Source organism: Carassius gibelio, chromosome A17, assembly GCF_023724105.1.
Source record: "Carassius gibelio isolate Cgi1373 ecotype wild population from Czech Republic chromosome A17, carGib1.2-hapl.c, whole genome shotgun sequence".
Classification (NCBI taxonomy): Eukaryota; Metazoa; Chordata; class Actinopteri; order Cypriniformes; family Cyprinidae; genus Carassius; species Carassius gibelio.
In genome coordinates, this window is record NC_068387.1 from 16615443 (window position 1) to 16639743 (window position 24301).

The 24301-nt window shown below is 37.3% G+C and overlaps 3 protein-coding genes across 5 annotated transcripts; all 3 read left to right on the forward strand.

Moving 5' to 3' along the window:
- On the forward strand, positions 1-14174 carry LOC128031408 (cytospin-A-like). 2 transcript variants are annotated; one of them, XM_052619655.1, is made up of 13 exons: positions 1-155; positions 1282-1404; positions 3132-3193; positions 4081-4437; positions 4982-5055; positions 10259-10605; positions 10806-10890; positions 11006-11072; positions 11208-11286; positions 11387-11492; positions 12524-12640; positions 12729-12788; positions 13207-14174. In XM_052619655.1, exons 3-13 carry the CDS (start codon positions 3154-3156, stop codon positions 13294-13296), a joined length of 1422 nt encoding a protein of 473 aa, XP_052475615.1. In that variant the 5' UTR covers positions 1-155; positions 1282-1404; positions 3132-3153; the 3' UTR covers positions 13297-14174. The 2 variants fall into 2 exon arrangements, with proteins under 2 accessions (XP_052475615.1, XP_052475614.1); XM_052619654.1 differs by lacking the exon at positions 1282-1404.
- Positions 14175-15350: 1176 nt separating this feature from the next.
- LOC127933557 (UDP-glucose 4-epimerase-like) lies at positions 15351-19627 on the forward strand. Its single transcript, XM_052530600.1, has 11 exons — positions 15351-15498; positions 15919-16048; positions 16480-16595; positions 16903-17016; positions 17218-17394; positions 17464-17577; positions 17875-17941; positions 18565-18650; positions 18737-18814; positions 19028-19142; positions 19259-19627. Exons 2-11 carry the CDS (start codon positions 15928-15930, stop codon positions 19321-19323), a joined length of 1053 nt encoding a protein of 350 aa, XP_052386560.1. The 5' UTR covers positions 15351-15498; positions 15919-15927; the 3' UTR covers positions 19324-19627.
- Positions 19628-19756: 129 nt separating this feature from the next.
- Positions 19757-24051, forward strand: LOC127933556 (zinc finger and BTB domain-containing protein 8A). Of its 2 annotated transcripts, none has more exons than XM_052530598.1 (4): positions 19757-20203; positions 21153-21988; positions 22791-22960; positions 23188-24051. In XM_052530598.1, the coding sequence occupies exons 1-4, from the start codon at positions 19947-19949 to the stop codon at positions 23506-23508; spliced, it is 1584 nt and encodes a 527-aa protein (XP_052386558.1). In that variant the 5' UTR covers positions 19757-19946; the 3' UTR covers positions 23509-24051. The 2 variants fall into 2 exon arrangements, with proteins under 2 accessions (XP_052386558.1, XP_052386559.1); XM_052530599.1 differs by lacking the exon at positions 19757-20203 and adding an exon at positions 20227-20543.
- The last annotated feature ends 250 nt before the right edge of the window (positions 24052-24301 follow it).

The following is a 24301-nucleotide window of genomic DNA, read 5'->3' on the forward strand; positions in this document are numbered from 1 at the left end:
TCCTCATGAGGGGGCAAAAGGACAGTTTTTTTTTTTAACCGGGCTTCATACCCACATCCTGCAGTCTGCTCATGATCTGCTCTTGTCCCCTGAAGCGGTGCGACTCCACTAACGACAACATGTCCCGGTGAATAGCCTACAAGACCTTCGATTAGGTGTGTAACAACAAAAACTATCCATTATTATTGCTTTCGCTATCGTCTCGGTGTATAAATTAGTCATTTGTATAAGAATTGTATGCGGTAATTTTCTCCTATTCTCTCTGTCAAAGTATTTTTATTTCCTTGTTTTTAATATCTTGCTGCAAAGTTGTTGTTGTTATTGTGGCAACTTAATTAACTTAGTTAAAAGTTTAATAGTTTATTAAAGTGAAATTATAGGGATTTTAACTACAAAATAGGAGAGACTGGAAAGTGTAGGCTAACGCGCGGAAAGATGTAACCAATTATAAATTAGAAAAAAAAAACTAGTGGTTTATTATTTTTCTAATCCTAATCTGTTCTGTTAGACTACAACAGTACTGATTCATTTGATTGATTACACACACACACACACACACACACACACACACACACACACATATATATATATATATATATATATATATATATATATATATATATATAAAACGTTATTATAATTTTTAGTAATAGTAGTATCAATATTAATAAAAGTTATGATTCAAATATATGCTAAATTCTATTGGGATAAACATGGTGGCAACTGGCAAATTTAAATTCATGTTTGATTTGGTATTCTGTCTTCTAAATTCTAAATCCAATGCTGAATGGATATTTCAGTCAGGACCACTTGTTAATGTCAGAAGAGGCATTAAACTTATGTTTGGTGGCAGACTTTGCTCTGAAGGGTTCAGATTCTGAGCCATCCGCAGGCAAAACCTCACTGAGGTTTGAACCCCCCCCCCCCCCCCCCCCCCAAAAAAAAAAACAAAAAAAAACAAAGACATAATAATTCAGTTCTAAGATCATTCAGGGAGTTCACTCTCTGAATGGTTGGAAGAGGTGGCATGCATTCATATTTAAAGACAGTACTGTAGCTCTTACTCTGCAGAGATTTCAACATTATTAGATCATGTCACGTGTTGGCAAGATGTGCAAAAGACATTCTATGGCCACGCTGTCCACATCTTCCCATTGTATGCCAATGTCTTCCAGGTCTTCTTGAAAAGCTTGTCTTCATGTCTTCCTTATTCAGCTGTTGATTATCTATCAGAAGGTTGATAAATTTCTGCACTTCCTCTATGTACCTCTCACTCTCAAGATTGGTCTTCTCTGATCAACTTCCTGGCCTCTGCGAACGGGCTGATTGTCCCTTCAATGGACACGCTTGTCTTGGCTGGTGAAGATGGTATATTTCAAGAATAATCAGGGATGCTGTTCTGTGGTAAGACGCTGGAGAGGATAATTAGAATTTGGATGTATACCAGACATAACATTGAATAACGCCATGAGAGGAAGAGATAATGCTTGAGTTACTTTCCCCCAACAAAATGAAGTAGCTGCACGGAAGCTAGACAAGCATTATCTCCTTTAACATAGTCGTGGAAGACTGAAAATGGTGATGTGCTAGCATGAATAGCATATCACACTGTTGTTAATTGAGCATTTAATAATATTGCAAATGTAGTTACACCAGCTGAAGCCCTAGAGTAACAATGGGTATAATGCAAGCATCGTCATACTCCGTAAGGACAAGGAAATCAGAAGCGAATGTAATAAATATCACACATATCTCTCCTATGCGTAGCTACGAAACATTTAAAGTTGTCCTTAAGCACCTTCAGGCTCTTGCTCTGAGAGTTTATCCGGAGTCACTGTGCGATCTGAATCCACAGATCCATTGTCAACATGATCGTATCACTCCTACACCTTATAGAAAGTGCAGGGAGCAGCAGTAACCCTTTAATGTGGACTTTGGTGATCTCGTCAAGGCTTTTGATCTGGCTAGCACAGATGGTCTCTTCAAGATCTTGGTCATGATAAGTTGCTAACATTCATTAGCATCAACGAGTCCTTCCAATGAAGGAAACTGTTGTCTTTGATGGCTCAATATATGAAGCAAGCTGAAACAGTGCTGTTTTTAGCTCTCACACATTTTAGCATCTGTTTTAGCATGTCTGTGCGACAGAACTCAAGGCTTACTAGTGCGTGTCTGTGCGACAGACTATGGCAAGAGTGAGTATTTATGGTCTTATATAGCTCATTAATTGTAGTGGGTGGAGTTACGATCAGCTGAGCATCAGCTAATGCTTCAGTCACGCTGTGTTCTGCCTGAACTACATTTGAGCTCCATTTGTCGCTCAAACTCCATAATAAAAGTTATTATGCAAACAATACAATTTACTTTACTTGTTGAACATACAGTGATGTAATGGCATTGTTGGGTGCTGTTCTTACCTGATAGCACACGTAGACTATTAAACTGAGACATTTGTTTGATGTCTGCATTTACATCTGCAAGATGTATTTTTTAGAGTGTTTGCTCATCTGCAGTATGTCTAGATGTCAGATGTCAAATAGATGTTTAGAAAATAGATGTTTATGATTTATAATGTACTGTATGTAAAACTGACATCATAATGAAGTCTGCACACAGAAGTCAGATGTTTGTACACAGCAGATGCTTTCCAGATTAAGAAATCTTTAACAGACTTTGATGATGAGTCAAACATATTGTCAGTCTGTCTCTTCCAAATAAGACCCAATTGTATATTCTTTGCGTTAATTATTTTGAATTGACATAGAAACAAAATGTTTTACCACACCCCATGGTCTTCCCTAATCTATGTCCTATATCCTCACTCTCACAGCAGTGTAAGTTTAGCAGTGAGCATGGCTTTTGCATTTTCATGCAAACCTTACCACAAACATCATTCAAATTTCCCTACCATTGGTGGAGAGCTTTCTGAATTCAGTATGAGCATAGATACTAATACAGAATCTTTTTTTTATATCTTTAGAGTTATTGATATTTAGTTTTGACCACACCACTGTGTTATTTGGATATTGGATAAAAATTTGGACATAGACCACATGTTTGTGAATAACCTATGTGGAAGGTTTTTTTTATTTATTTTCTATTTTTTTATTATTTTTTGTCATCTTCTATAGAGTGAAACAAGCTGTTGGTAACATGGGGAATAACTCTGGAAAAGAACGACATGGATCTGCAGGTAACAAGCTTTTGACAACAAGCACACACAGATATTCAGTGTTTTACTGAGATTCCCCCCAATGCACAGGGACATCCAAAGAGATTTTTCACAAAAGAAAAATTAACAGCAGAGAAAAGAGTGCTGTGTGAAGAGTAGATTCCAGGTATGTGAATGTTGAACCCTGAAAAAGAAAGAACTTCAGGAGTGTAATTAAATGTATTAGAGCCAGAGTCATTATTGGAATACTGTTTTGTGCATTCTTTCTTGTTATTGGTGGTGTCCAGAGCCCTCAGACTCACTGACTCAGCAAACCTTTCCCACCCATGGAGACGACAAAGGCTTCTTAATGAAGAACACCCACACACACACTCACACATTCAATCGAATCTGTTCCTATTGGTTTATATTCAAAAAAGCAAATAGTGAAACCTGCCTTTTTTAGAAAAATAATTATAAATAATCTGAAATGCTTAGTTCAACCAAATTCCCCATTAACTCACCCTTGTGACATTCCAAAACCATATCACTTACTTTTGTACATGGTGCAAGTGTTATAAATGTAGTCCATATGGCACTTAAAATATTACACTTAAAATAGGGGCAGAAGGGAAGGATATATGTAATATAATATGTAAAGAAGTATTAATAGTATGTATTTGTGTTTATTATTATTATTATTATTTAAAAATGCATTTTATTTGAAAGTCACATAATTCTGTACCCACACAGTGTCTTCTCGTCCCCTGAAATCATGAATATTGACTACATTCTGAACATCCCATGAATAACTGAAATAAAGTTTAATTTCAACGACTAATCTACGCACACAAGATATCATGTAAGGAAATGTTTTATTTAAAGAGACATCTGTCAGTTCTGAGAGCTCCACCTCTGTCTCACTGCAGGCACTGCCGTGGACACGTATGAAACACCTCCTGCCTCGCCGTATAGTGTTGTTTCTGCCTGTTCGCCAACCACTCAGCTGGTGTCCATTTCCAACTATACAAGCACAGCCAACCCTAAAACGGCCCAAGACACTCTGAGTTCCACTGATCTGAATGATGAGCAATTGCCGGACTGCAAAACTGGGCCTGCAAAAGAGGCTGAGGATGGATTTAAGATGACAGAATCACCTAAGCAGGTGTCTCATCCTTCAGGTGTGTATGTGAATGGAATCACAGAAGTGGACCCAAAACTCCTACAGGAGTGTTTGAACACACTGCAGCTCAACAACATTGAAGAATCCACATATATACTGAACGGTAAGTCAGGCAGTCATGCTGTGTCCACTCATTTTTTTATTAAAGCATGCACATTTTTACACAAACTGCATGCACTCTTAAACATGTTGAGGAAGTACTAACATTCTAAATGTATTAGTGTATGCAACAAAAAAAAATGCTAAATGCAAATAATAAAATGCAGTTAACCAAATAAGCATGCATATTTATATTTGACTCATTCATTCATTAATTTGCATTTTTGTTTATTTTATTGGGTTGCCACTTGGTGTCCAATATATCCAATAGAAAATCCTCTTGAAAACAACTAATACCTTTATAGATTTTTATTCACAAATGTTGTTTACAGATTGCTTATTAAAATTTGTCTCACTTTTATCATATTGCTCTTGCTTTATGAAGGCATTAAACCATTTAAGATCATGCATTGGAGTGGTTTTACCACTGTGGTAAACTTAATGTAACACACTTCCTTTAATGGTTTACTGCTTTATTATGTGCTTATCAAATACTCATATCATTTATAATGTAAATAATAATGAGAATCACTTTTTTTGTTTTTCAGATCTGTTAAAATGTTTTCTGGTGGAGAGGCAGAAGATGAAGGAGGAATTGAGAAGTTGTAAAGAAAAGATTCAGGTGGGTCCTTGCATACTCTCAGATGAAACCCAGACACTCAGTTCGTGCTTGACACTTTGGATTCTATAATTCACTCTTTTGAAGACAGAGGAAAATGCAACAGGAAGTCACATTGTTCCCAGAGGTGCAGGTCAAGGATTGTCTGATAACAGCCTGTCAGCTTCAGCAAAGGCTTATGGGACAAGCAATCCTACAAATTACTCCTTTCCTGTCTTAGCTCAGGAATGGACATTGTTTTTGTAAATGTGTGTTTATGTTATGGTTCCGCTAACATGGGCCTAAACTGGTAGTCTCAAGGAATCAGATTTTTTTTTTTATCTATTTTTGACAGGAATGAGGAGAGGAAGAGATAGAGATAGAGGAGGCAGAAAAGAGAAAAATTGGTAAAGAGAGGGACAGCAAAGAAAATCGTTATCTCTTGCATAGATTTCTGAATAGATGGATTTAGTATGAAAGAAAGAGAAAGATTATTCAGTTTAGTTATATAAACATTTAAACAGGAGGACAGTGCTCTGGTCTAAAAGTAGCTTTACAGGGTGTAAGGCGCACAGAAGTAGGAGTTTTGAGAAACAGATGGAAACAGGGAGTGAACGGAAGATAACTGAGGGGGATGTGGGGAATTCTGTTCCGCTCTTGCAAGAACAAAACTTTTTTGTTTGGCCACTATGACAGCAGTAAGTCCGCATGTAACAACTCACTGACCTAACAACAGAGTGAGTGTGTGTTCCTACCCAGCCTTCTGTTAGTGGACATAACTTTAACTCAGCCACTAATAACATTTACTTGAACTTAGCTGAATCAAATTAATAATAGGACGAGTTAGGTCACCTTTATTTTATAGCACTTTTTCGAGATTATTTCAAAGCAGCAGGAATTTAAAAGAATCAATCATGCAATTTAAAAAATGAAACAAATCCTTTTGCTGTAAAGCAGCTGTAGCAAGAAAATAATGTCATTATTCAGCTCGAGTCAGTTCAGTGTTGGATCAGTTTAGTTCAATAACTGTATACATTTCATTCATGAAATGAAACAAGACAATAGAGTCATCATTCAGCACAATTCAGATACGTTTTTCTCATTCGGTAGTGTCAGGTGACAGAATTGTAGTAAAAAACTTTGGGAGAAACCAGGCTCAGTCAGAGGACCAGTTCTGATCTTTTTAATTTCACCAAATCAAAGTCCACAACTCTTATTTTTTATGGAATGTTGCCATGTTTATTATAAATGATTTATCTGTTCATATCATGTGCCCTCATAATCTTTAATCAGAAAATGTACTTCCCCTCCCTCTCACAATGGCATCTGTTCTCTTTGATGACATCTGCATTGGTGCAAGGGCAAGACAATAATCCATCACCGCCAACAACCACAGCAATTAGCAAACGTCAACAATCCAATAAATTCCACAAAAAAATTCCTGCTGTACATCTTTCATCAAGATGCCGTTTCACTTGGATATACATCAAAATACAGGAGAAAAGTCAGTCACAATTTCCGGTTCATGCTGACTTTAAAATGTTAGTCGGACTGAAATCATAGTTTTGCTAAGTTTTTCCAATTATTTTTTTCAGACTGTAGAACGCTTGATAATCCAAGTAGTATGACTTCATTCAGCATGTGTGCATGTTTCTAAGGCTACACTTGGCTTCATTATTGTGCACTTTCTCTAAAAGACAGAGATGATGCACCACTTGTATTTGATCCTTCATGCATAATGTGTATGACTCTCTTGCACGCTACCACACAACTTTCATATTCACTCACTTCATATTCACAAGAGAGTCACTCTTTGTAATATTTTCAGTTTCATTTTTGACCTGATTCTCTCACGCAGTGTCAACAAGCTCTCTCTCGCTCTGCTGGACATTGCTAAAATGTTAAAAACCATTGAGCTAACATTGACTGTACTTACAGAGCATTGGGTGTGTGTGTGTGTTTGTGTGTGTGTGTGTGTGTGTGTGTGTGTGTTTGATGGATGGTGGTGGTGGGTCCCTTCATCTGAAGTTTTTGTTTCAATCTTACATACACATGTTATGAGTGCAACGATGACTTTAGGTTCGCTGGAAAAAGCTTCACTCAGTGTATGATGCCATTGTGTCAGACGCACTTGTCTTTTGGCACTTTTCTGTGTGTGCAGAAGAGTTTAGTGATAATGTAGTGTGTATGTGTGCGAGGGCTTGTCAAGTAGGGTGAAAGAGTTACACTATATCCAGACCCACACACAATATACGAAAGCCCTAAAAAGAGCAACAACTTCTTATCATCAGGGGTGTGGTACTTCCTTAGAAATCCCACTTGAGTCAGTGAGCTGATGTCTAAAACATCACCACTGTCCAGAGAGAGAGAGAGAGAGGTGGGTCATTTTCTGACCTTTCTGGATTACTGGAAATCTGTGAGTGTGAGCAGAGAGAAAGACAGAATTTAATGACTTAAACAGGGTTGGATGATTGCCAGCATGTGTTAATGCTGTTTCACTCAATTCTTATTCATCAATAAAATGAAGTGTCCTTTCATTGCAAATGATTCAGGAATTAAATAGGCTAATAGGAAAAGGTTTTTTTTTTTTTTTTTTGCATAATAAGGAAAAATTATTGAAAATCCCTTTTGTGACAGACCATTCTTATTACGAATATCTTATTATGTTTTCTTAACCAATATTCATTAGTTTTTTAATTTCCTGTATAGGCTGGAATACACTACACAACCTTTGCATGTCTGCGCCTGAGTTCGTTGTTCTTTACAACTTCGTTTAGTCTATATGTAAACAGGTCGTTTAGTCTATATGTCCAGTTTTTTTTTTTTTTTTTTTGCTGTAGACCTCTACAAAATCATGCCTAGTGTTTTTAAAATCTGTCATGTAGTGTATTCTTTAGTGAATTTCAGAAGCAAGACATAATATAATGAACTGTAAGTCGCTTTGGATAAAAGCGTCTGCTAAATGCATACATTTAATTTAATTTAATTTAATATAATGTTGGATTGAAGGGTTAGGGTTGAATAAGTTATATTACAGCAGTTGTAGTACATAAATTACTATTAACAGAATTATACAAAGCTATCGTACTACACAAAGGGCCCTATCTTGCACCCAGCGCAATTGACTTTGTACACCAACGCATGTGTCATTCCTATTTTGCACCCGCGCAAAGCGCGCTTTTCCCTCCACAGAAGCACGTCGCTAAACTAGTGAATGAACTTGCGCTCCCTGGGCGGTTCAGCGCAAAAAAGGAGGCGTGTTCCGGCGCAAACAATCCCTGGTGCTATTTTGCTGTTCCATTAAACAATTGCGCCACTGACCAGAAAAAACCTAGTCTAAAGTCAGTGGCGCGTTGCGCGTTGTTCATTATGCTATTTTAGGGGCGCATGCTTGACCATAATGTATAGCGTGCACAACGCGCATACACTTTGCTCATGTAATCTACACAGATGCAACAGTTATTTTTGCAAATCATAAATTGTTACACTAAAAAAATATTAACACATGAGATGACGGAAATCATGACGCTATTTTGGGTGGGTTTCTCCCATCCCCATACAACACAACTTCTCTGTCTTTCACTGCTCTTACAAGAACATCAGTCTCCTCGGCTGTGAACCGCTCCTGGCGTGCGCCTGGTAAATACGCCATAATAATAGCAATCCATAATGGAACTTGCGCACCTGCTTTTAAAGGGAATGTTGGATGACGCTCTGATTGGTTTATTTCACGTTACGCCCAAACCACACCTATGAATAATGAAGCTACTTCAGACCAACCCATTTTAGATTTGCGCCGGGCGCAAGAGCCATTTACCCCGCCGGGAAAATAGCAACAGCGCCGAAACCCGCCCATAAAGTTACTTGCGCTTCGCGCTTTGACACTTGCGTTTCAGATCGTTTAAATAGGGCCCAAAGTGTGCAGTCAACAATTTTACATTGTCCTCTGCCAAATATTTTGAAAGGGTTTCAAATTTAAAACGTTTTTTAAACACATTACACATTTTAGAGAGCACAGAAATATCTAAATACATCCCTTTGTCTGTGTTCCTATATCAGAACGACTCTTACGTGTGTCAGATAAAGTGTAACATTGCTATAATCAACTCCAGCTGGGGTCTGGAGGCCACAGAGTGATGAAGAGGTTCCTGAGACCTTCCCTGCTCTCTCTCTCTTCTACTACTCTGTTTCCATCCTCCTTCAGTGTTATTTGTTTAGACACAGCTAGGGTCAACAACCTTTTTCAAAGGTACTAACATCTGGCTTACTCGAACATGAACATAGTATTAATGTATTTACATGCTTACATTGGAAAATTATTAAAATAACCATTATAGATTATTTTCTTTTCTTTTTTCCCCCCACAAAATAATAGCTCAATAATTGGCCGTCTTCAAGCTGGTCTAATGTCTCTTTCTCAATTTCCCCCCACTTTGGCATCTTTTGTCCTAAATGGTTATTTGGAATTGTGAAGATTTGCACAATAATGACTTACTCACTTTGATAAGTCAGTTGTTTGTCTTTATTTGAGTCATTTTCTCTCTTTGGCAGATGAAAGATCGGTCATGATGTTTTTAGATTGTGATTATGAAACTAAGTTGTGTGTTTTTACATATGTGTTATCATTCTAGGGAATCACTCTTGTATCTAACTATTGAGAAATCACTTTATTGCCAGGACATGCTCAAGGCTGCAAGCAGAGGAAGATTCCTAAGTGTGTGTGTGTGTGTGTGTGTGTGTGTGTGTGTGTGTGTGTATAATGGCCTTGGACAACTGCTAGTAAATAGTACAGGATACGTTTCATGTCTTTGAAAGAGGACTTGTACTGATCTTGCTGGGACGTGGAGAACAAGCTCAGATTTCTAAGAGTGGAGTTTAATGTAAGCATATTGTGTATAAGTGTGTGTGTGTTTAGTAAACAGTGAGAGGTGAGCGATCCGATTCACAACAAACCTTTTTCATAGACCCACAGCTGAGTTACAACTCTGTCCAAGAGAAAAACATTCATATCCTCAGTCGACTGCTCTGCTCTTAAAGACCAGAGACCCACTTACTGTGTATTTTGCAATAGAGTAAAAATACCTTGAGGAACAGGGTTTTTTTGGCATGTGTGAACAGCAATGTTCCTATCATATATGATAAAATTTTTTAGGATATATTGTATATATAATATTTAAAATTAAGACATACTGATAAATATGACTATTAATGTTATCTCTTTCTGTAGACAGAACGTGAGGAGTGGCAGCAATTCCAGTCTGACCTGAAGGTGGCGCTAGTAGTTTCAGACAGACTGAGGGCAGAAGCTGAGGAAGAGCTAAATACTTTAAGAGCAGCAAGACAGGACATGGAAACACAGCTATCCAATGCTTTGCATGGTCGCCAGGAGTTCGAAAGTCAATTGGAGAGCCTCAGAGCTGAGTTGGAGCAAAGCAAGCAGAAACTGAAGCAGGTCACAGCCAGCCACCAGGGGGCTCCAGTGAGGAGGGGCCTAGAGAAACAAGATCAACTGTTGACAGATGAGTTCAAGGGAAAAAGAGAAATGCATATCTCTGGTACTACAGAGAGGTCAAGGTAGAGTTATCCAGTTAGGTCACAAATTGCCAAAAATAAATTCTGTACTCACAAAGGATCAAGTTTTGAGATTGAATAAATGCACAATATAAATATTTAATATAAAGTATACTGGTAGTGACTGAATGATTCAGCCCACAGTGTGTCAAAGAGACAGTGTGACCTATGTTACATTCATGTATCATTCCATCATTTTGCAGGAGCCTGTGTCGACTGCCCTCAGATTACCCTGATGTTGTTGTAAATGGTACTTCCCTACCCTCAGTTACTAAGACAACAGAATCTGTGAGTAAAAAAGAAAGACATCAGTCATTTTCAGTCTTTAGTTTTTGAATTTTTATTATTATGTATCTGAAATATTTAACTGTAAATATCAGTAAACAGTGTCTAATAATTTCAGACTTCTCAGAGCAAGGCTCAAGCAGCAAGTTTAGACCAACAGAGCAACAAGACCAGCTCCAATAGAGGTGAGTAAACAGGAGTTTCATTTACACAATATCCCGTTGACTAGATTTGATTGAATTTTGTTCCTTTGCTAGCATACCAGACCCATACGGGCACAAATGATTTATTTTGTGTGCTTGTCTATGCTTGTCCAACAGATAAGAATGTGGAGAAATCAGTCCTACAGACATACAACTCTTCAGTTTTAGATGTGACAAATAAGATCAACAGGACAAGGTTAATCAAACATTACCACTTTTTCCACCGTTCGTTAATGAGAAATATTATGATGATTGTCGAAGTATAGAGAACTGACATTCATTTCTTTTCTCATCAGGACACAGGAGGATTTCCCATCAGGACTCAGGACGCTGAGGCTTCATGGCAGCTCCAGGCGGAACTCCCTGCTTCGCTGGTGTCAAGGCAGAACTCAGAGATACAAGGTACTGAATTCAACCAAACTAAACTAAATAGCCGACTGATCAAACTTGGCAGTCAGCCTCATACCCCTTAGTCTCAGCCTCAAACAGCATGGACCACCTACAATCCTTTCACTGACTGTTTGATGCACATTGTACACACAACTAAAAAGCACTTTTTCTGGAAAGCTCTAGTCTGAAAGTTTTTTTTACCAGTCTGCCTGCAAAAGGAAGTCTGAAAATAGTGTTTAAAAGTTAGTGGGTTGAAGAAATAAACACTGACTTTTCCAAAGTTCAATTATGTTTGATAAGAGAAACAGAAAAAATGTGCAGAGCCCGGGGTCGCGAGGACCAAGATTGAGAAGCACTGAATTAAATGAATGAAAAGTGACAGTAAAGACTTTTATAATCTTACAAAAATTGAATTAGAAATAAATACAGTTCTTTTGAACTTTCTATTGATCAAAGAATCCTGGAAAAATATGCATCATGATTTCCACACAAATACACTGACACTGCTAAAGAAATGTCATACTTTCTAAATTACATTTTAAAATAGATTAAAATAGAAAACAGTTTTTTTTAAATAGTTAAATATTTAACAATATTACTGTTTTTACTGTATATTAGATCAAATACATGCCGCCTTTGTGAACAAATAAGACTTCTTTTAAAATCATTTTTAACTGTGGTGCATATTATATTATGTTTAATTTTTAAATGATATCTGTGAAATAATAGGGACTTTTTTGCTTCTGCATTTATCATATTTGGTTCTATTGATTATTTTTGTCTGTATAGCCAGTCATGAAGACCACATCATTATTTAAATCACTTTTTTAATGCAGGTCTATTACTGTGATACATATTATTTGAGATACAACCAAACAGCACATATAGAAGAAAACGTATGCAAATTACCCAGTCTCTTCCTGTCTAAGTCGGTGGTTCTTGGCCAGAAAAAAAGGCTACAATAAAATTGCGCTATGTAGAATAGATATATGTAGAATGTCTGCCAAACTTTCTTATTTTGCTGGCTCTTGACTTTCTCACAGAATATTGAGATCACAAATTTCAGCAGCTGTTGGGTGGATGGTTTGGCCTTCTGTGCAATTTACCACAGTTACCTCCCCTCTCACATACCATATGACAAACTCAGTCCAGAGAATAAGGTAATACACACTTCAGACACATGGCTTGCATACAAACATATTAACATAAGGGTTGTTACGATGATGTTGATGATGATTTTATCCACAGAGAGAGAATCTCACTCTAGCATTCCAAACTGGAGAAGGTTTTGGAATCTCTGCCTCACTGGTGGGTAAACTTGAATTTTTTCTAAACACTCGTATTCAATTTCATTAACTCAATCGTTTGATTACTACACCCTGATGCCACTACCAAACAAATCAACCAGTGCACTATTAATTAATTCCAGCTTGAAAAAAAAAAGAATCTGTCCGATTTTGGTTCAGATGAAAATGAGAAACTTGACAGACCAGATGTGAAAAAAAAAAGACTTAATCATGATTTAGATATGATTGATTAGATATGATTGGCTGGACATGAGAATTATTCAAACATGACTGACTGGATATGTAAATGTGTCAGATATGATTGGTTGAACATGATGACACAATTTAAAAATGAACTCAAACACGATTCATGGAAATGATGCAAATATGACTATTAGTATGGTTTTTTGTGGTTGTTAATTTCTTTTGTGGTTCCTCAGACGGTGGAGGAGATGCTAATAGATGAAGCACCGGACTGGCACAGAGTCCTGGAATACGTAGAGAGTATCTACCGCCATTTTGAGATGTAAGACTGTGAATATATACACATCCTGATCATTCATAGTGATCACGAATGCTTTCAAAATTCCACCACAGCATTAGTATGTGCTCTGAGGGGAGAACACAACTTCAAGCAACCTTAAAGTGGACCGAAAGTTCGTCTTTAGCTGTTGGTCTGGGATCAGATTTATATATATTTTTTATATATATAACTAAGAGGTTTGTGAAAGAGACTCTAGATAAGAAGGTTTTGCTGATTAGCATGACCTGCTAACACTGCCACGTATTCTGACTTTTATATAATGAAGAGCTTTCAAATGAACTTAAGTGTTTGTGGCTTTTCTTGCGCCATTAACCAATCAGCACTGAGGCCAAAGATGAATCAAACTGGTTCCTAACTTGTGGGGGTCCTGCATTCATCCCACTGAAATTAACTGGAGTGCTATTTAAAAGCTTGTCCTAGTATTATAGATCTCCCGAGGAGCTCTTGAGAACGGCTGGATGTCTGTGTCTCTGTAAAGTAGGGTGAGGAGCGTCCATCAAATGACTGTTTAGTTAACCTTTCTGCCCTCTGTTGGTTTTCATGTGTTATTGCAGGTTTCAATTTGTCTGTTTGCCATTTGGTTCTTTTTTAATTCAGGATCTTATACAGTAAGACCTGGACTACAGTGGATATCTCAAATCACAGAAATCATTACTCCTGTATGTGTGCAATGTTTTTTTTTTTTCTGTGATGTTAAAGCCTGGTTAAGGATCCATGCTGATTATTTCAGCAGCTGTAATATCATCATTTTTGTTTTCTTTGAGCCCCAAAACCATCAGACACCAAAGTACTATTAGTGTGATGTAGATATTAAAGGAAAATAAGAGTCCAAAGGTAAGCATTAATAAATAAATATTTTGATTATGTTGTTTATGTTTGTTTTTCTTACTCCATACTGAAATGTGTCCTTTTCACTGATAAATGAGTGATGCTTCACTGCTGGAAAAAAATACAAACAAACAAACAAACACAACTATTTTAATGGTTTCAACTACATATACCATTACAAGCATTACAAACCATCAACAATTAACAAGTAAATCCATTAAAAAATGGTTATCTGTAGTGTGTTTGGGACATTTTTCTATTAGGTTTTAACAAGCCACCAATAGAAGGCGACAAATTACCAGCAGAGACCCACGGGGATCATTGCAGTTTCCATTAAAACCAATAAAATTCCCATTATAACCAGTAAAACAATTACAGATTATGTGATGGTTTCTATTATTTTTAAGCAGTGTTTATACGACTGTTTACGTGAGAATGTGAATGAAAATAATCGGGATTAATAGGAAAATATTAATGAACGTTCCATATGTAAAGGGTTGACGAAAGGGACATTTAGGCATCATCAATTCAAACGTCTCAAAATGTCAGTGACCGCTCAAAATTATTCTGGCACACACACACATTATTGCTTCCAGTAATTTCTTCATTCTCTCTGTCACTGTTAGAAATGTATTTCTGTTTATTTTATATTCCTAATTTCAGTTTTAGTTAAGTCTTTGAGATATATGAAAGTGACTTCCTGTTTTGAAATAAACGAATAAACATCAGCTGACTGACATATGATTATTGGGCAGACACGTAAGAATGAAAGATGTGAAAGTATGGGCGTAAGGGAAAATATTACTCCTATGAAGAAGTATTTTTCATAATAAAATTTATGTGAGAATGCTTGATTAATCTAGGTCGTACTTTATATGTTAGTGCTGTACATAAATATGTATTACCTAAATGCCTTCTTTATATTACTTAAAAAGTTTTTTTTTCTGTTAATTTTTTTTCTTTTCATCCCTTATTTATATTGGCTTATGTGGTCTTCAAATAATGTATGTTAATGAACATAATGTATTCTTTAGAGGCATTTAGAGTTTTAGTTTACTGGACACTGATCTCCCGCTAGTCGCTATTTAATAAATTCTGCATGAATGAATGCACTTATAATAAATAAATAATAAAAATAATAACAAATTCATTAGTACCGTCTTTTACCAAAATATGAGAGACTTTTTCTTTGAAAATGAATTACGTGGCTGCACACACTTCCACGTGTCCCTGAACCAGGAAGTGCGAATGAATAAACCAAACAGACTCAGTAGTCAGTAAACGGCTCGTCTGTCACTGTACCTCCTGCTGTCACCCGCGGGTTTTCAATCACCCTCATTGATCCCCATTCATCAGCACCGTGAGTGTGAATAACGTTACATCTGAATCAGAGCTCTTGTATTATGTTGCATTGTTTGTTTTGTTCTGACAGCTAAGAGACCTAACTTTTTTTTTATTCCTTTAGTCAGGTGACTTTCAAAGTCTTACTCTGTTGTATATCAGTGTAGTAGTCAGTATGTATCAGTGTAGGTAGAGTGAATTGAAGTAATCTCGTGAACGTTTTGGGGATCTTGGTGAGTTTTTTATGTTGTGATGTGACATGCATTAATAAATGAAAGAGCTCCATTCATAGTGAAACAGGATTGTGCAAATGAAGGCATAGCCACGTAGTTCACATACAGGTTGAGTAAGGATAGAACACACCCACATATCTGTTAACAATGAACCAGTAATTAGAGTAATTCACTTTTGTGTTTCTTTCTTTTAATCTGTGGCAAAGGTCCTCAACATGCCTCAGAAGATCTTGGTGACAGGAGGTGGTGGATACATTGGCAGCCACTGTGTTGTGGAGCTCATAGAGGCTGGTTATCACCCTGTGGTCATCGATAACTTCAGTAATGCTGTCAGAGGTAAACAGACTTCAGTAATTCACATGTGGTGAAGAAGGGCTTCATAGAGAGACCCTTCTCAGTAAAACTTACTGCATTACAAAGAACCTCAGAAATATCATGCACACACAGTGAGCCCTTGTGTGGACTACATTTAGTATTTGCTTGGGGAAGCAATACACAGTCTCAGTAACTAAACTATTTTTTAGATATAAAATTTAACATATTATTATTAACATGCATTTAATTGTATATTTAATTTTATAAACAAAATAATACAAAATATGTTTTGCCTAAATATATTGTAGTAATATTATATTTGATTTTACAACATTTTTTGATTTACATTAGCTTTTCATATTTTTTTTGTACTTCAATGTTGTTGTTTTTTTTTAATATCTTTCAATCTTTGGATGTGTTTTTTTTTTTTTTTTTTTTTTTTTTTTTTTGAGGAGAGGGTGATGTTCCAGAGAGCTTGCGGAGAATAGAGAAGTTTTTGAATACTCAGATTGAGTTCCATGAGCTGGACCTTCTAGACAAACCTGGGCTGGAGAAAATATTCAAAAAGGTAAAAATTAACATGCACTGTTTATATCCATTATGTGCTTTGTTTAATGAAATCAAATCCTCATATTATTGTTCTACGTTGAGCCACAATACGTCTCCGGTTTTCTTCATATTTTTATGTGTGTGTGTGTGTGTATGTATGTATGTATATGTATGTTTATATTTGTATATAATTCATTCATACTAGCTTTTTCTTGCCAAAAACTGACTCAAAGCCTGATTTCTGAACCGACCTCGTGACATAATGCGTAATAGCTCCTCTTAGTGGTTAAAGGAATTGATTGTTTCCTCTGCTCTCTGTGTGCCAGCACTCCTTCTATGCAGTGATGCACTTTGCTGGACTGAAAGCTGTGGGTGAATCAGTAGAACAGCCTTTACGATACTACAGAGTCAATCTTACAGGAACCATCAATCTGCTGGAGGTAAGAAATGTCTAAATTGTAGAAATGTTTTTGCATGGATTGTCCTTATGCATGAACTATTTTTATGCATGGAGTAACTATGTGAATATTTGAGCTGATCCTTGAAATGCAGATTCAGTACAGTTTGTTTGTGCATGTTAGTGCTTTCTGCTCTTAAGGAATGCCTGACTGTTTGTGGCCCTGTGTATGTGTCTGAATCAGGTGATGCAATCTCATGGAGTGCGTAATCTGGTATTCAGCAGCTCGGCTACTGTCTATGGAGACCCCCAGAAACTCCCCATTGATGAGCAGCATCCAGTGGGTGGCTGCACAAACCCCTATGGCAAGACCAAGTACTTCATAGAAGAAATGATCAGGGACCAATGCACAGCAGAGAAGGTAGCTGACCGCTCTCTTATGACACTATTGACTGTTTGGCTGGTTTGTGTCTGATAAAATATCTTGCAGGACTGGAATGCTGTGCTGCTCAGGTACTTCAATCCCATTGGTGCTCACATCTCAGGACAGATTGGTGAAGATCCACAGGGAATCCCAAACAACCTTCTGCCTTATGTGGCCCAGGTATCCCATCTGACCCTGTGGTCTATTACAGCCGTGGGTGTGGGTGTGTGTGTGTGTATGCGCGTGTGTGTGTATGCGCGTGTGTGTGTATGCGCGTGTGTGTGTATGCGCGTGTGTGTGTATGCGCGTGTGTGTGTATGCGCGTGTGTGTGTATGCGCGTGTGTGTGTGCGCGTGTGTGTGTGCGCGTGTGTGTGCGCGTGTGTGTGTGCGCGTGTGTGTATGCGCGCGTGTGTGCGCGCGTGTGTGTGTGTGTGTATTTTTAAAAGATGTTGTTCTTTCTCACTGTGTATTGCAGGTTGCTATTGGCAGACGAAAACACCTGAATGTGTTTGGAAATGACTACAGTACACCTGATGGAACAGGTGATGAGAGATGCTTTTTTTAACATGCTGTTTTATTTCTTTTTCATTTTATCTGTTTTTGTTAGTTTTCTTTGTTGTTAGTTTAAATTGTTTTTTACACTAACAAAATTTGGTGAGTAATGTTGCTAATTTAGTTTAAGTTTAAGAACCAAACTTGCTAAGATTAAAAACTAAAACGGATTAAAAAAAAAAAAAATCAATGGTAAATAGAAATATAATATATATATAATTTTATAATATATTTCAGTATCCTGTGGGGATATATATATTTATATTTAGTTTTTTTTTTTTTCAGTTGATTCTGTTTTTTAATAGATGTGCTAAATGGTATCATTAAATAAAAATAAATGGCATTAAAATTCTGAGCAATGTCTAATCTTTTTGATATCCAGTGGCATTTTCATGGTTAATGCAAGAGGGTTGTAAAGGTTTTAAGTTTTATAATATAATGTCTCTAAACTTATTTTGTAATATTATTTTTTTTAGTTTAGTTTTGGAGCTATACAGTATGTTTTTATTTTCAGTTATGTTGGTTTTTATTTTAATCAACAGGGATGTTTCCATTTTCTTTTCAGTTTAGTTTTCAGTAAGAACAATAACACTGGTTTATTCTCTCTGGGTAGGTGTGAGAGACTACATCCATGTTGTTGACTTGGCAAAGGGTCACATTGCTGCCGTCAGCAAACTGAAAGACAACAGTGGGTGTAAAGTAAGACAATTTTTCATCCTCTGTAAAATATTCACTTTTTTTGTTTGTTTCCTCAGTTTTACATTTCTTCCCTGGTCTCTGTGTAGGTTTATAACCTGGGCACAGGTACAGGCTACTCAGTGCTGCAGATGGTGAATGCCATGGAAAAAGCTTCAGGTCGAAAAGTGAGGCATAAACCTCCTTTGGTCCAAAGTGTAGATAGATAGATAGATAGATAGATAGATAGATAGATAGATAGATAGATAGATATTACACACACACACACACAAATATTTTATTTAGCTTTTATGAAATTGTGTTATGATGTTTATACTGGCATAAAAGTTTTTTTGGATTTGATATTCTTTTCAGTGTTAGTATTTTTCCTCTGGTCCCAGATTGCCTATCAGATTGCTCCTCGACGAAGTGGGGATGTGGCCTCCTGCTATGCAGATCCATCTCTTGCGGAGAAAGAGCTGGGCTGGAAGGCTGAATATGGCTTGGAGAGGATGTGTGAGTGTGAATTGAAATCATTTTAATTCTGCAGTGTGCATAAGTAGGTAAGAGTGTAATGGGGTGTGAAGTACTGACAGCTCATGATTAATCGGGACTGTTTCTTCTAATCACAGGTGAAGATCTGTGGCGTTGGCAATCCCAGAATCCCACAGGATTCAGTAAGGGAACACAGCCTTGAAACTGGATGAAAGCAGAATGTTTCTTGGGGAAAATAAGGGAATTGCACTCATGGCAATAAAAATAGCCAAAGCGGGACCATGAAGTCTTTTTTTATTTTTGAATAATTATATGTGTAATCATTATATTACAAGAAACTTGAAGCTAAACAAATGATTTTATTAAATTTTAAATCTTTCTATTTTGTTTTCTAACGTCCTCCATTTTCACATCATCTCACTTTTATCAATGTACACTGAATGGCTCATTTCTTATTATTTATACTTCCTTGTCAGTAAAAAAATAAATAAATACAAATTATTTTACTTGTTTAGAAATAACTTCTGTGTCCTTATTATATGTATGTCTATCAAGGGTCAATATTTGACAGTATTTTTTCATGCAAATTCACTTATTGTACATTTAACAGGTTTGTATAAAGGGGTTTTGTTTTTGTAAAAAAAAAAAAATGGTGAAAAAAAAAAAAACACCAATCTTATTAGACTCGACTGACTGTAACGAACACCGTGCCCTGTCAAATCAATGGCGCCGTTTCCAATGAGACGAAATGGTCAACATATGTGCTGAAAAACAAACTAAAATGGGACATTTGTTCATTTTCAAAGCCAGAACCTGTTCATATAAATGTATCGGGCTTGCTGTACGGGTGGCGCGTGTGCTTTAAGCGGTTCTCCGGTCCCGGGCGCTCCGGACACCCACGTCAGCAAAACGTTTTTCCAGCACAAACGGGTTTCGGTCTTTCGGGCAAAGCAGGAAGTGAAAGCCGTTCGCCCTGATAACAAAAGCTGGAGAAATATACCCAAAATAGCCAGAGAAATGGAGATGGTTTGTGAAAGCGGGACATGTCGACCGTACCGGAGTGCGGGTGACGCGGGGCATCTGTGAGTATTATGTTTAAGAGACTGGGGACACGGTTCCCGGGTAAAGTGGGTGGTCGACGGGGACCAGCACGAGGCTAAACGCCAACTTGCGGGTCTTCCGAACTCAAGTGATCTGAAATATGAACTGCAATGAAGGTGTTTACAAAGCCGGGTGTTTTGCGTTTTAAAATCCAGTTTGAAGCGTTTCCAGCTGAGGTCGGTTTGGTGGGCGGCTCTCCACAGACGACTGGGCTCCCGTCAGAAACCACCCACTGCCTCTCGTAATGTTAGAAATGATATGCCTGGTTAATGTTTAAATGTCCTTTTAGTGAATCACAGGCGTGTGTGCGCGTTATATCAGGTATTTCTCCGGCGGGCGTTTTGCACATATCGGGCGCAGTGACTTAAATCGTATAGCCAATTGACTTTTCTAGCGTTTTCGGTGTTGCAACGTTACTTATGTCTTTGTTAATTGGGTTGGTTATTTATTTATTTATATGTCTTGCACTGTAACCCAGTTTTTCTATTTGTGTGCGCGTGTTGCGAGGGAACCAATGATAAGATATTTTAGCAGCAACAGCGTCGCCAATATTTCCTTTATTGTAATATTTTTCATGTGTTAAACTCGCGTTTCTCTTCTTCTCTCCATCTCTCTGTATTTATTTCTCTTTTCTCTCTCCGTTTCTCTCCCTCGTTACCCGATGCGCAGAATCGGGTGTTGCCCCTTCCACAGCGAATGGACATGATTGACAGATGTGTCATCCAATCAGGACACAGTGGGCGGGGTTTATCTGCTTTTTCGTGAAATCAAATCGCTGCTATTACATCACACAAAGCACAACACTGGCACTGTACAAACAAGCTGCAGGAATTTAAAACTGAATCATGAATAACAGTTGTCAATTACTCATTCTTTGATATTTTTTCTTATATTTTCTTATATTTTATATGTCCCACTTCCTTTTTTCAGGCCTGTTCACAAATGGACCAGTGCTGATATGTCAGCCATTCACCAGAGCTGTTTGCTAAAGCAGCTGGACCAGCAACGACAGCAGGAATTGTTCTGTGACTGCAACGTGCTGGTGGAGGGTCAGATTTTCCGTGCACACCGTAACGTCCTGTACGGCAGCAGTGGATATTTCAGGATGTTGCTGTCTCAAGGAGCAAAAGACACTCTAGAGTCTATAAATGCTTCTTTTGATGTCTTCAGCCCTGAGATCTTTGCCATCATCCTGGACTTCATTTACTCCGGTCAGCTGGAGCTCAATAGCTCTAATGTAATAGAAGTGATGTCAGCCGCCAGCTACCTGCAGATGAATGATGTCATTTCCTACTGCAAGGTCTTCATTAAATCTTTCCTTGAGATCAGCACAAAAGAGGAAGATGAGAGTCGGTACCTGTGTCTATCGGACAGCAGTCCACTTCAGGAGAGACGTGAGAATCTCAACGAGCCGTCCAACATGTGTGACGTAAGCATGAGCTCACAGACCAGACTCTGGGATCAAGCAGAGGAGGATCAGATGAAGGAGGACTTCAGAGGAACAAGCCCACAGCCGTCTGGGCTTCAGCAGAACTCTCCACCACAGTCCAGTCTGGAGGCGCAAATGGAGGAGGAGCAGTTTGGCTCTGAGCTCCCTGAACGCAGAAGAAGAGGAAGCAGGAAAAGAACAGCCACCAGTCGCTTGGTGACAGAAGACACTTCTCTCATTGACCTGCAGGGAGTGGTATCACACTGCTCTCAGAAAGCAGACAATCTGTACGCCAACCTTCCGTCTATTGTTGGGGTAGTTGGGGTGTTTAATAAAGGTGAGCACCAACCTGCAGGTATTGTACATATATAGTTTGGGGTCAGTAAGTTTTTATTTTATTGTTATTATATATATATATATATATATATATATATATATATATATATATATATATTATAATTATATTTAGCAATGATGCATTAAATTGGTCAATAATGACAGCAAAGACCTTTATGCCGTTACAAAAACAATTTCAAATAAAAGTTGTTTTTAAACTTTTACAGCCATTAAAGAAAACTAAAAAAACAATCAAAGTTTACACAAAAATATTAAGCAGCACAAAACTTTCCAACAATGACAATAAGAAATGTCCAGAACTAATCAGAATGATTTATGATAAATTATGTGACACTTAAGACTGGAGTAATTGCTGCTGAAAAATGTGCTTTACAGCATTGCAATCACAGGAAGAAATTAATGTTTCAGTTGTAATAATATTGTAAAATAATATTGTTCTCTTGTATTTTGATGGAAAAATAAATTCATTAAATTCTTTATGAAGGCACAATAAAAGTGCTTAGACTAGATTTTCTATGTTCATACTCCACAAATCCAAATGCCCTTTTGCAATTAAAAGCCATTCAAAGTTAAACAACAGCCAAAACTTTTACAGAAGTTAAAAATGGAAAACATTTCTCCTTTCTCCTTTTATCCACACTTATTCTCTTTTATGATGTGTTTTTGAAGCTTCTGAGCAAACAAGAGATGGTTTGGATTTTAAATTGGCTTTCAAATAGTCATTTGATGTGGTGATGCATGAAAGGGATCTGACAGTAAATATCTGTCTCTGTCTGTCTCAGATTCCACTCCCTCTATGCGATACAAATGTCCATTCTGCACGCACACAGTAAAGAGAAAGGCTGACTTGAAGCGTCACCTCCGTTGTCACACAGGTGAGCGTCCTTATCCCTGTCAGGCCTGCAGCAAACGCTTCACTCGCCTGGAACACCTGCGCAGCCATTTTGAGACGGTGAGAAACACACTCTACTTCACACATGGAAAGGTCCATTAACACCTCCACAGGTTGTACTGTACATCCACATGCTACTGTTGGTCATTAATTCAGGGCTGAATTAAATCAAATGTAATGTGTGATCATAAATAATTGTACTTTTCTCCAGGCTGTCAAAAAAAAAACAACCACAAACATTTAATGTGAAATCTAAAACATCCCATTTTCTCACTTGTGATCCACAGATCCATCAGGCCCGTAAGCTAGTGTGCAGGAAGTGCAAACGCCATGTGACTGAAGTCACTGGGCGAGTGGTAAGTGAGGGAACCCGCAGATACAGGCTGTGTGACGTTTGCATTCAAGAAAGTGGCTACAGTGAGTTGATCACAGATGAGACTGTTGGAAATGAGGAGAAGGAAGGCCTGTTGTTGGGTGTGGAAGAGGACATGAGTGAGAACAGGCAAATTGCATGGACCATGGATGACGATGACCTAGCTGAAGATTCTGGTGCAGATCTCATAATCCAGGAAGTGGAGGACAGCGACGAGGAAGCCAGTGGAAAGTGATGATATGCTTGTGTTTGTGTGTGAAAGGGTGAATGGGCAAAAGCTGTCTTCCTGGCAGTTTAAGGCCTGTTAAAATTTCTTAAGGAATATGATTGTGCGTTTTTGTACAAATAAAAACACTTTCTCATTGAAAATTTAAAGTATTAAAATGTTAAAGCTTTTTTAAAAATACAAGAATATTTATGTAATTTAAAGTATATTTAGTTTATTTACAAAAAATGCATTTATGCCAATATGGTAATTTAATTTAGATACAGGGATGATGCAATGGGACAGATTTTTCTGTAATTAAAAAACAAATCTCCAATATTCTAGTTTCGACTCCAATTTTTCAAAACAGTTTTAAGTTTTCACATTAGATTACTACAACTTTAGTTAATGCCAAGGTTTACATATCATTTAATAAACTATATGCTGCATGGAGTCCATGTGACCTGCTTTGATGATGTGTAACAGACTCATTTATTTATTTAAAACAAAGGAGTTACATTGTTACCAGACATAGGCTCAACATAAACATCAAATAAAATATTGTATATATCAGTATGTGTTTCTGTTTCACTCTGGATATATAATCTTTGCCATTTGTCTTATTTAAACATAAAATTATTTGTGTTTTGATTATTTGAACTAAAGGAAAATATTTTAAAAACAAGCAGTGTTTGTATGAATCATTATTGCCATTTAAGTAGGATAAAAAAGGGGGAATAAATTTAATTATTCTACCTTTATGCCAACATTTAACATCTAATTAATCTTTTAGACAAACAACAAAAACATTCAGCTCTCAGAG

Bases quoted from the DNA above. Each gene is read 5' to 3' on its own strand.
- LOC128031408 (XM_052619655.1), top strand. From the start codon at position 3,154: ATGGGGAATAACTCTGGAAAAGAACGACATGGATCTGCAG. The intron at 4,438-4,981 runs GTAAGTCAGGCA...TTTGTTTTTCAG, and splicing joins ATCCACATATATACTGAACG to ATCTGTTAAAATGTTTTCTG. The intron at 11,073-11,207 runs GTGAGTAAACAG...CTTGTCCAACAG, and splicing joins CAAGACCAGCTCCAATAGAG to ATAAGAATGTGGAGAAATCA.
- LOC127933557 (XM_052530600.1), top strand. From the start codon at position 15,928: ATGCCTCAGAAGATCTTGGTGACAGGAGGTGGTGGATACATTGGCAGC. The intron at 16,596-16,902 runs GTAAAAATTAAC...TCTGTGTGCCAG, and splicing joins TGGAGAAAATATTCAAAAAG to CACTCCTTCTATGCAGTGAT. The intron at 17,942-18,564 runs GTGATGAGAGAT...CTCTCTGGGTAG, and splicing joins CAGTACACCTGATGGAACAG to GTGTGAGAGACTACATCCAT.
- LOC127933556 (XM_052530598.1), top strand. From the start codon at position 19,947: ATGTATCGGGCTTGCTGTACGGGTGGCGCGTGTGCTTTAAGCGGTTCT. The intron at 21,989-22,790 runs GTGAGCACCAAC...TGTCTGTCTCAG, and splicing joins AGTTGGGGTGTTTAATAAAG to ATTCCACTCCCTCTATGCGA. The intron at 22,961-23,187 runs GTGAGAAACACA...TGTGATCCACAG, and splicing joins TGCGCAGCCATTTTGAGACG to ATCCATCAGGCCCGTAAGCT.